The 11,978-nt window shown below is 40.7% G+C and overlaps 1 protein-coding gene across 3 annotated transcripts in view; it reads right to left on the reverse strand.

The window, feature by feature from the left end:
- The window catches only part of LOC134356838 (protein SPMIP1), a 13,623-nt gene extending 8,226 nt beyond the window's left edge, over window positions 1-5,397 (reverse strand). The window contains exons 1-3 of one of the 3 annotated variants that reach the window (XM_063068016.1): window positions 4,908-5,397; window positions 2,409-2,570; window positions 107-844 (exon numbers count right to left, since the gene is read on the reverse strand). In XM_063068016.1, the coding sequence (XP_062924086.1) occupies window positions 2,443-2,570; window positions 4,908-5,328 (549 nt within the window). In that variant the 5' untranslated portion in view covers window positions 5,329-5,397 and the 3' untranslated portion in view covers window positions 107-844; window positions 2,409-2,442. Of the gene's footprint in view, window positions 1-106; window positions 2,571-4,907 lie in introns of those variants that run through there. The other 2 variants (XM_063068017.1, XM_063068015.1) reach the window with 2 other exon arrangements.
- Between the last annotated feature and the right edge of the window lie 6,581 nt (window positions 5,398-11,978).

Genomic DNA, 11,978 nt, shown 5'->3' on the forward strand with positions numbered 1-11,978 from the left:
CATTTAGTTGACCACATTGAAAAGGAAGAGACTGGAAATGGATGTAGGCATTTTTAATTTTAAAAAGATGAACACATGCTGGTTACCTGCTGCTCTGGCAGCATAAGTTCTGTATCTGGAATAATTGGTTGAAATCACAACTTATTTTTAATGAATTTTATTCAATGTGTATATCTCAAAGGAAGTAGAATAATGCTCTGAAGAAGAGGCTCCCTGAACCAATATTAAATGACATTTTTATATGCTAAGCACCAAAGGTAATAGCAGGAAATTCTATAGTTAAATTGCATCCACAGTGCTTCCTTAGAATTGCATATAGTTTTCAAACACCTAAATCTTCACACCAGCATGCCAAACATCCAAAATAAATGCTAATCACCATTGTCTCTGAGCTGCATTCATGCATATGCAGACATCTCAGATCAATGAGTGTTTCTTGGTTTGCAATCTACCCCAGTCTGCAGCTCCAAGAGTACCATTGTTCTGAGTTGCATCTTAAATTCAATCTACAATCCACATTCAGATCTGAAGACTGGTTGCTGTTGAAATGAATATTTGCTATATTCCACAATTCCAGAATACGCCCTAACAATTACATACATAGAACATTCATCATATCATGGCTGATCCTCCATCTCAGTGTCATTTCCAGTACTCCCTGGATATCCGTTGGTCACTTTAGTGCCAGGAATTCGACTGCACTCTATGCCAAGGAGCCAAGCATTCCTCTCCAAAAGAATCATCTGAGTTGCATTTCCACTTTATATGATGCTCAAGTGGTTTACAAATCATCTTACTTTAACCAGTTGTCTTTGCGTTTATGCTTGTTCCATCAACACTCTACCTGCCAACAACAGTGAAAGAATTAACCATTTTTCATTGATTCAATTGATCACAGGACAAGGTATGCTCAGAGTCATTTATTGAATCACAACACCAAAGTAAACATTCTGTTTCTAAGTAACATGTAGATACAACAGTCTTATCAATGCTATGTAACAGTTTGTGTCATGAACAATTAATAGTCAGAATTATTTAACAACATATGTAACAGGTAAAAAGTCAATCATGTCCATTATTATGACTCACTATTATCTGGGCACTTAAAGCAAAATTTTACTATTACTAAATACTAAATTATTATTGACTCATTAGATTATTGACATCAATAACAATTTAACAGCAGGTGAGCTGGAGAGATTAATATTTGCTGGTGTTTGCATTGTTTCCGTGGCTCTCTTGTGAGAGGTGTGGCTGATTCAACACCATTCCTTCACTGGGAGACAGAATCAGTAGGAATGTAGTTACCCCTATCTGAAATTAGATGGTGCAATTCTCCAATTTAAACTCTAACTCTGATTTCCAACCCCAATTACCTTTGACTTACTAATCCATCTTCTTCCAACTGCAAGGCAAAAGCATACTGAAAAGAAAATCTTATAACTAAAAAGATAATCTGAGGAAGTTAAAAAAGACTTTTTGTTAACACAATCTACAGAATAAAAGACGTCTTGAAGTCTTCAACTACCCCTTTTATATAACTGGAAAAGCTTTTCATGCTTCCTTGATAAATTTGATTGCTAAACAACTTCAAGCCCATTCCTGACTATTACTTTTGTAGGTCCATTAACAATGCTGGAGCTCAGACTCTGTGTTAGTCAATATTCTGGGCTCTATTTTACATCTCACCTTTTATGTCCATCACATCTGCTGACACGTACCCGTGGAATATCATCACATGTTTCTCGGTGCCATATTCTTGATTTCCACCCAGGATTAGAAGAGGCATTAAAATTTATGGAATCTTCAAGATTCATCTGCCTAAAAATCTCCCAAATTAGCAAAGAATATCCTCATTGAGAGCACAGTCCTTTAGTATTAGAGGCTTTCTAATTCATGAGCTTTCAGTTCAATCACTGCCTCCAACTTGTGGGCAATTTATAAATTAATAAGCCATTGTGTGTAGAAGACACTTCCTTCTACAAATCACAAAAACAATTAAAAATTCCTTATCTAAAAGGGGTGAGCAATGCAACCTGTTTTATTGTTCCATTCTTATGCAAAAGGACAGTGTCATTGCTATTTATGATACTGATCAGCCTATTTTGTTCTGATAAATTATTTTTATGAACTTATTCTTGTGAGCTATAAATCCCAAGATATACATATTTTAGATTTAAAAAAAATATAATTGACAATATTAAAACATAAGTGATATTGCATATCCACAAGACTGCCCCATTTGAAGCCTGCTAAGGATATTTGTTACTAACTATATTGTAAGAAAATTTACAAAAACTAAAGGTTTGTTAAGAAAAATGGAAATATTGCTGAAAATGCCACTAATCGAAGCTTTGTGGGATTTTTTCAACATTTTGAAAAGAGAAAATAAAAGAGTAGAGCATTACTTAAAATATCATTGGAGAGTTGCTGTCCCATTCTTCAGTTCAGCTGAGCAAGTGCGTCAGTTGCGGATTGCTTGTAGAAGATACCATTTCTTGAATAGAAAGTGTCATTCAGAGTTCTCAATCGACCGTGAGCTGGTAATCGGAGTTCCTCCATAACATCACCTGGACAACCAAGTTTGGAAAATGACTATATACGTACCTTACAAGAAAATTCACCCATATGGTCCAGACTGTTAGCTAGATTTCAAAAGTAAGCCATTGATTTATGTGTCCAAAATGGGACCAGTCACTTACCAGAATTTACTAAGTGAGGTATCTCAGCTTGAGCTGAAGAGTATCAGGGTACCTCATGTATCAGGTTCAGGAAGGGCCTAACGTGAAAGAAATGGTACATCCTTGGGCTTGGGTCGTGGTGGATCTGGACTTGGAGCTCACTTTGCTGGAATACTCTGGTCACATTCTAGTAGGTGCTTTACTGACTTGTGGTACAGAGTGGATGCACGGTGTGTGATAGATAGATAGATAGATATACTTTATTGATCCTGAGGGAAATTGGGTTTTGTTACAGCTGCACCAACCAAGAACAGAGCATAAATATAGCAATTCAAAAGCCACAAACAATCAAACAACAAAACGCAAACTATGCCAGATGGAAATAAGTCCAGGACCAGCCTATTGGCTCAGGGTGTCTGACCCTCCACGGGAGGAGCTACAAAGTTCGATGGCCACAGGCAGGAACAACCTCCCGTGACGCCCAGTGTTGTATCTCGGTGCTCAGAGCTGGTCTTATATTTGGGATTGGGCAGGTTTGGATGAACCATAGGTTAGGTTTCCCTGGCAGTTTATGGAAGAGGTAAAAATAGGTACCTTATTGAAAGTCAGTCAGCTTGGAAATCCCTTCTATATAACCCAACACACTTCAGGATAAGAAAATATTGATCTCATGAGTTATTATCATAAAGCAAAGGTTGATTTATATTAGAAATACAGCCCAGCCCTTCTGGCCCAACAAGCCTGCACCGTCCAATTACACCCCAATCTACTAACCCCCATGGCTTTAGACTGTGGGAGGAAATCAGAGCTCCAGGAGGAAACCCACACAGTCATGGGGAGAAGATACTAATGCCTTACAGACAGTGATGGAACTGAACTCAGGTCACTGGCACTGTACTACTGTGATGCTAACTGCTTCACCATTGTGCCATCCCAATATTGACTACATTATTGATGCATTAATCAATATATCAATATTACTGTTAGTACACACTGACGTAATAAAGTTAGATGTTATAATATTAACTTCAAAATGTATACACTAATGCCACTCTAATGAATTTGGAATGGATTAGAAGTTAAATCCAGATGACTGTTTTGTTACGGAGCAGAAAATGTTATTTAGTTGAATGGTATTTGACATGGTGTAGGAGTGAACTAAATCCTAAACATTTTTTAAACAACCTCCCTGGTCCTGATAAGCTTGTTGTACATTTGTAACATACACAAAATGCTGCTGAACGCAGCAGGCCAGGCAGCATCTCTAGGAAGAGGTACAGTTGACGTTTTGGGCCGAGACCCTTCGTCAGCACCAACTGAAAGAGGAGATAGTAAGAGATTTGAAAGTGGGAGTGGGAGGGGGAGGGGAGATCCAAAAGTATATTTGTAAAGTGCTTGACCTGAGAACAATCTGAGAATTCCAAAATAATGAAAATCTTTTTTTAAAAAAATTATGATATTTAATCATGCATCTTAATCCTAGGTGCACACAGCAATTTTTATTTTGTTTATGTCAAAATGATTGAGAAGTTATTAAAAAGTTGTTTCTGGTCAGCCTGCAGATGAATTCACACTTGTTGTAAGCCACAGACCCTCTAAAGAGGTTACGTGGCCTCTGTAAAATTGCTTCTCCTGTTTTAGGCGAGTGATGGAATCTGGGGGGAGTTCATGGGAAAGTGGGATAGATAGAAAGGGAAAATATGGGCGGGGGGGAATGATTATTCTGTATGCCAGCACAGAACTGATGGGCTGAGGTGTCCTCCTATAGGAAAATCATTGCTAGCATTTAAGATGTTACTAGGTTCAAAATTGTCCTCAACTTGAGCATATCTATGTTACACGGAAACTTCGTGAACAAATTTCTGATATCATCATCTCTCCTCCAGACCACAAAATAGAAAGGATTGGTGAAGCACCTTCAATTACTCCAAAATACCGAAGTAGGGTAAATACTGAAAGGCTTTTATTTGCAGTAAAATATGACTTCCAGCATGGTGAGTGTCTGCCCCTGGACTGAGGAGAGGGGCACGGCGAAATCACCTTTATTCAGGGGTCTGTGGGAGGAGCCACAGGGGCAGTCAGCAGAGGGGCGTGTCCAGACAGGTAACCCAGTTACAACATATATATATATATATATATATGACTTACCACAGTTGGGACACTACATTCTGAAATTGATAAACTTGTGACTGAATTGATCAAATAGGATGAACTGATTGCACTCACCCAGCCTCCAGCCGTATGTCCAGGATGACAGAAGAGGATAGTGAAATTTTTCCTCGGGGGGTTTTGCCATTCTCTTTTTCAGGTACAAGTACCTGCCCTTCTGCTCTTTAGTAAAGCCATCATACAGCAGACTTCGAATCTGAGGAGATACTGGCAGCATCTCCTGAGTCGGCTCAATTTTTACAGGTGTTTCCTGAACTGGTTTCTTTCTTTCTTCCTGTTGCTTTGGGATGTGAATTGCTGGAAGAATGTTAGCCTTGGCCGGAAGTTTGAACAACTTGGACTGTTTCTTAGCAGTGGTGTCCGGAACAACGGATTGTTTATCCCAATACTTTTCTCTCCATATTACCCGAGTAGAAGATTCTTTATCAATAAGTTCTGCCCAGCATTTCTGACTTCGAGCATCAATCAGGTTTTTCATTTCTCTGAATTAATTTGATAAAGAAACAATTTAAATCTGTCCAGAACTAGCTTTGGTTCTGCTCCTGCACTGTCATTGCAACAAGATTTATGTGCGTCGCCAGAGCAACAGCCCTGGTTACAGTCGATACATTTCCAAGAAGTTACGGAGTTCAAACATTTTACTCTCAAATCCAAGGGGACCTCTGCTGGAAGGAGGGTGTATTATGTGTGTCATTTCAGTGATTAAGCATTTGAAGTTTTGAACGATCAAAAATGACTTGCTCAGCGGCTGCTAATGAACCTTTGCAGAATATGTCTAGGGGATTTGTTAAACCACAGGCCTTACTGTGGCATTTTTTAGCTAACCAATTTATTATCAAGCTTCTACATTTACAGGCAATTAATTTATCTGGCAACTTAACATTTAGGAATGCACATGTATCATAGAATTCTGAAAACCTGTAGATATTTAATAACAAAAAGATAAATGCTTAATACAGAGAGAAAAAAGTATTCTGTTTACACAAGGCAACAATTTCACCAGAAATAATTAATTTTATTGTCCTGGTACTGGGTTGTAGAAAATGCATGCTAAAAGAAATGGAATTATATTTCCTTCTGAAACCACAGGTCTTTCTTTTTCTGCTTATAGACCAGAGACAGCTGTGCTGGTAAACTAAAAGGTAAAAGATACTGTTTCACTGTCATCCATTAGTTATTTTTGAGTTGGTCGATAAACTGATGCCCATTTTATTGACCTTCAAAAATCACTTCTTGAAACAGTACACCAAATTAGATACAAAGATATAGCAAAAGATATTACTCTAATGTAGAAGGCAAGATAAATGGAAGGAATGCTACAATAATTGTAAAATAATGCCAGCTGGAGTCCATCGGTAATTTGGGATCTTACTGTAGGTCAGAACTTGCTCTCTGCAGCAAGTTATCCAGACTCACCTTTGACCTTCACAGGCAGAGATGACTTTGCCAATCAGCTACTGTTACCGAGCTGTGCAGAGGTCATTCTGATCTCAACTGGAGAAGCCATTGCAGGGTGATGTCATCACCTAGGCATGCCGGAATAAACTCTTCGCAAGAAACAGATGAACATACTGCTGATTAACCCTCATGTCCCACCACACCCACTCCCCCACCGTCAGACAACTGTCAAATCTATTCTGATTTTTAATATTATTTCAAAATCAGAGTCAGAATCTAATGTTGGGTTAGAGTATAAAATTATTTTTCTTGTAAGTTTAGCTTTTCGTTGACTTGCTTGTATTTTTATTATAATCTCCTAGATGTGTGTAATTGTCAGTGAATTTTCCAGTATTGTAGGATAGCTGATTCTGTATTTTTCTGAGCAGCTTCTTAGTTTTTCTGCAGCAGGTGTCATGCCACTTGTATCTGGCTATTTCAATGGTTATTTGTGATCAGGGAGTATCTTGCTTTCCTTCTAGTTTGAGCAGGATTTTAGTATCAACAGAAATGGTCGCAATGAGAAAACTGTCCTCCAAAAATGTATAGCATTAGGTCTTCTTTCTGAATTTCAGGATGTATATTTATGCATTTCTCTGACATTAAACGTATCTCTTGACCTATTGAATTTTATGGGAGGGGGGAACATGTGCATTTATAGACAAAGAGTGTTACACTTACATACAGGTTGAATTTGAAGACAACCGATTTAGCTGATCGTAGCTGGAAGGCAGCTAAGCTACATCAATCTGATGGATGGGATTTCTTTGACTGGATCAAATCAAAGCTTTGGACACCTTACTGACACCACTTTATGAAGAAGCCACAATGAATACAGAAAGTGTAATTTATGTCCTATGGGCAATAGAAAATGAAGTCCCCAACACACCAACGAGAGTAGCTACAGCCACACAGAGTATCATTCTGAGCACCATGAATGAATATGCATTGTGGATGAACTGATTCAGAAGGATGAACACTTGCACACTCAATCAATTGTCCAACAACTTTGCAATCCTGAAGGGATTTACTGGGTACATAAAACATGAAAGCATAGCAAGAGGCTTTATCCAGTGACAGATAGAGTGTTCTGGTCAGTAAATTTGGAGGGGAACCTCTTAAAGAAACATTCCGACGTGGGGATGGCTTTTAAGACCATTTCATTGGATCCATATACAGTAGCTTACTGTTTAAAAGTTGTGCTAACTTTTCATATTAAGCAACAGCAATGAGCCACAATAGAATACATCAATAGAAATTCAGAACTATTTCATCCTCTACAAGAAGTCATATCAGATTAAAATATTTCAGTTTGAGTAATTTATGAAAGCCATTGAATAAAGTGCCATTTTCATTTGTCCTTACCACCCAGATGCAAATGGGGAAACAGGTTATTTATTGCAGTAAAGATAGTGTTGGAAAATCAGGTTAATGAAACAGAGCTATCAAACAGTGGCAGCATCATATGATCTCAGCTCTAAAGCAGCACCACACTCTCCAATGGGATACTGTACCATGCAGAAATGTAATGCAATCTACAGGAGATTCAGAATACAGCTGAATCTTGTTTGGTAGAAAGGTAATTTAAACAGAATAAGCATTGTGGAAGATATAGTAAGGCAAAGGTAGCCTGGGTTAACACACAGATAAAATGAAGGAGGAACTCAGCAGGTCTAGCAGCATCTATGGAAATGAACAAACAGTCGACGTTTCAGGTTGAAACCCTTCTTCAGGCAGGTGTGATCAAGCAAGGCCTTCGAAGTGAGACTGCTGGAGGCACCTCTGCTTACTACAGATAAGATAATGTGCATGGAAGAGATACAAAAAGACAGGCAAAGATGATGGTGTCTGCTTTGAGGGGTGTGGGAAACAAACAACTTAAACAAATGGCATCAGAATCTGGAGATGAATTAGATGACTATAATCTCTGTATCCCCCAGTTAGCAATTCCACAGAGCCCACACCAGGTGCTACTTCCCGATTATCTGGGACAATCAGAGGCAACCAGTGCTCCAGCACTGTCTGAGATTCTGACTAATAGCTCAGGAGGTAAAGAACAACAACGGGGTGTGGAAGGGGTTCTGGTTCACTAGATAAAGGTCCAGTAGGGAACACGCAAGATTTCATGACCCTAGTGTGGGTCTTTACCTGGTGCATGAATTTCCAGGACCAAAAGGGGAGACTGGCTGAAGCTTACAGACAATGGTCTAGCTCTGAATTACAGGCTATAATAGAATTGACATCTGCTCCTAATGAGGATGTAGAAATATTTAACCATAAGATGGAAATTCTCTACAAATGACATACTCCAAATGTTGATAATATATATGCAGTTAAGGGTGTCAGCCTGGGATTGTTAAGTGGAAACAATTTAGGGGCATCTTAAGTGGCCAACTCAGGCCCAAGATGTTGATCTGAACACACTGTGGGCTAATCTACTGGAAGCATTGAAGAAAAGTTTCCTTAGCATTGCAGATGGGCATAAGATACACAGTGCCACACAGAGAACAGACGAAAATGTTGATGAATAAATGGCATGATGCATTTCAAAAATATTCTGGATTGCCCCTCTGAAACCAGAACATCGGTCTTGGTTAATGTTGTTGTGAGAGGGCTACAGCCCAGGTTAAAAGAAATGTTCACTGCCTCTTGTGTGGGATGGGAGGTAGAAGAGTTAAACAAAGTAGTAAACGTTTTCCAACATTGCCAGAGATAGTTACAATATCAAAAGTCTAGAAATGTTAAAGGAAAAGGATAAAATACTTCTAACCGTACCAAGGGCTCCCTCGCAGGGTTGGGGGCGGTGGACGGCCGAGGGATGGGAAGGAGATGCTCGGGTTGTGTTTGGTTTGCGGGCAACCTGGCCATGGGGCTCGAAGATGCCTTCAGCGCCAAGACAGTTTTGAAAACAATCAGCTGCCGCCTCCACCACCACCCGCGCAGCGACTACAGAGTTTACGGTAAATAATCCACTTGGACAGCACCCCCAGCTTCGAGGATAGGGGCACCATGCCTAAACCCTGCCCGTTGTAGAGATTTCTGAGCCTGTTATTCCTTTGACTGTAGTTGGACCGCAATTTTAGATTGATACTGGAGCCACTTGTTCTATAATCCGCGCTCCTGACTGGCCGCAAGCATCTGTAAGTGATGAATCAGCACAGGTCGTGGGACTTACAGGACAGCCATCTTTGCGGTAGGGTCACATAACAGCTTTTGAACATAAAGAGGAAATTTCAGTTTTTAGTAGCACCTGAATCACCGATTAATTCATCGGGCCGGGATTTTCACTGTAAACTGGGATGCATATTACTCTGCTCCCCAGAAAGGATACAACTCGAGGTGCCTGAGAGAGTCTACCCCAACTGTTCGTGCTTTGTTGGAAAACTCCATTCCAAAATACCAGAGGTCTGGCGGTGGAATTTCACTAATGAATCTCTGACTGCTAATACATAAATTACGATATGAGAAAACTACGAAACAATAGCTCAAGATCGTAACATGTTATTTCTGCCCTCTGTGCACACTGAAGGTGTGGCCACCCGATGCTGACCCGTTTTTTTTAACTGCTGCTTGATGTCAGCCCGCACTTCACCCTTCCTGTTGCACCGTCGAATCGCTCACGGAATTTGGGACACGGTTTAATCGTCTCCTGCGTAAACCATCTGAGTTTAACTATGCCCAATCGATGGGAACTCTTCCAGTACTTCCCCAGCAATTGTTTTTTTTAAACCCTATTTCCTATTCCGCCAAGTTTGAACATCATGTCCTAAGTCTCTCCCTGGTAAGGAATGATGAAACCGCCAAACGCTTGCCCGTTCAAGTACCAGTTGCAAAATCTCAGTATTCCTTGAACCCAGGAGCAGAGAAAGATATTACAGGCTTCTGAACTCCCTGCCGCATCATGCTGGATGTGTCACTGGTTAATCTGTTCTGTACTTTGCAATATTCAATATCAATGCACTTCAGTTTGTTATCAGTAGATTTTATCCGTACTTTCATAAGTTATCGTGTGTTATGTGTACTATTGTGCTTTTCACCCTGGTTTGAAGAAACATCGTCTCGTTTCTATATACATTATATGATTATATGCATGTATATAGTTAACTGACAATAAACTTGACTTGGTTTAAGCCTGTATTGGAAGCATTGCCAGTTGTCATTCCACCAGAATCCATATAGTACAGGGGTACCGCCGGTGCGGACGCCGGGAAAGGATACCTGACGTATCTCTGATACTAACCTATCCCGCAGTTCCGAACCCAGCTACAATCCTCAGCTGTATTCTGGCGAATACAGTTATTGGTGTACGTGGGGCGTCCCCCCCCCCCATCCCAGATTGACAAGAGCTTGTATCCTGCAGCCGGTATTACTGTGAATTATTTATACAGCCCCTCGTTATGCCCCCGAGTGGCATCTGACTATGGACAATTATGGAAGCTACGTGGATTTCTCAACTCCAATAAAACATAGCAGGTTGATTGCCAATCTTCCCTCCGGTATTCAATTACCTTCTGCTATCGCAGTTATTAAGTGTACTGCTCACCCTAATGGAAGCGATGAAATAGCTAAAGGCAATAAACGGACTGATTTCGGTGCCAAGGCGGCCGCAGCGGAACTTTATGGGCCATGTGTTCAGGCTGCCAATTATTTTTCAAATTCTATTGATGAACATTCTGCGTGATGCACCCGAAGCCGAAAAGATTTCATGGACTAAATCACCGGCGCCTTAGCAAGGTTCCTGGCAAAAGACTGCTGTTAGACCCGGCCCCTGGGGACCATTCGTCTGCCTCCAAATGCACTTCGTGCAATTTATCCAAAAGTATGGTTACAATTATGTGCTTGTCGTTGTCTGTGTGTTTTCAGGGTGAGTAGAAACGTATCCAGCTGTAGAACTGTCGCTAAACCCGTTTTACCAGAATTTGGTCCTAGGTTTGGAAAAGTTCGGGCGCTCTGACGGCCCATACTTCACAGGCAAGGTGATACAGGAACTAACGAAAGCCTTAGAGTGCAAGCACCATCTCACCTGTCCTTACCGCCCTCTATCTACTAGGGCAGTTGAAAGACAGAATGCTCCCCTGAAAAGAAAGCTGGCTAAATTGTGAGGAAATTGGACGAAGTTGGCCAGAGGCGCTTCCATTGGCCCTCATGATAATCCGCCGCGCTCCGAACCGGCTAACGGCACTATCACCGCATGAGGTGCTATTGGGACGTCCCCTGCACTTGCCGGTCACTCTATCCTTATCGGTAAAACAGACGGACATACTGTGAGTGAAAACATGGTACAGTAACGCGTGGCATTAATGCGAACTGTTAAGGGGTTCCATCAACTGCCTGGAGCCACGCTGGGGAGGTCCATTCCGAGAGTTGCTAACCAGATAGAGCTCTTTAAAGGTGCAAGGAAAGCTGACGTCGGTACGTGTTGCCCACGTTGAGCTATCAGTGCCTCCTGAACAGGGAGCATGTGGCCGGCAGAATCTTGATGCTGAGGCCTGACGGACGGAGCTCTTGATCTTTGCTATTTGCCACTTTGAGTGACTAATATGTGCTATACATTTTGAGTAATCTAGAAATCTATTTTCTGCCTAAATGCTGAAGAATTTCATTACACCAATACTTTTTATACTTTTCTTGGCCTTAGTTGTGAATGTGTCCTTTTTTTTTCTTAGCAAAATAGAGGGCTACATGGTAGGG

Source organism: Mobula hypostoma, chromosome 15 (assembly GCF_963921235.1).
Source record: "Mobula hypostoma chromosome 15, sMobHyp1.1, whole genome shotgun sequence".
Taxonomy (NCBI): domain Eukaryota; kingdom Metazoa; phylum Chordata; class Chondrichthyes; order Myliobatiformes; family Myliobatidae; genus Mobula; species Mobula hypostoma.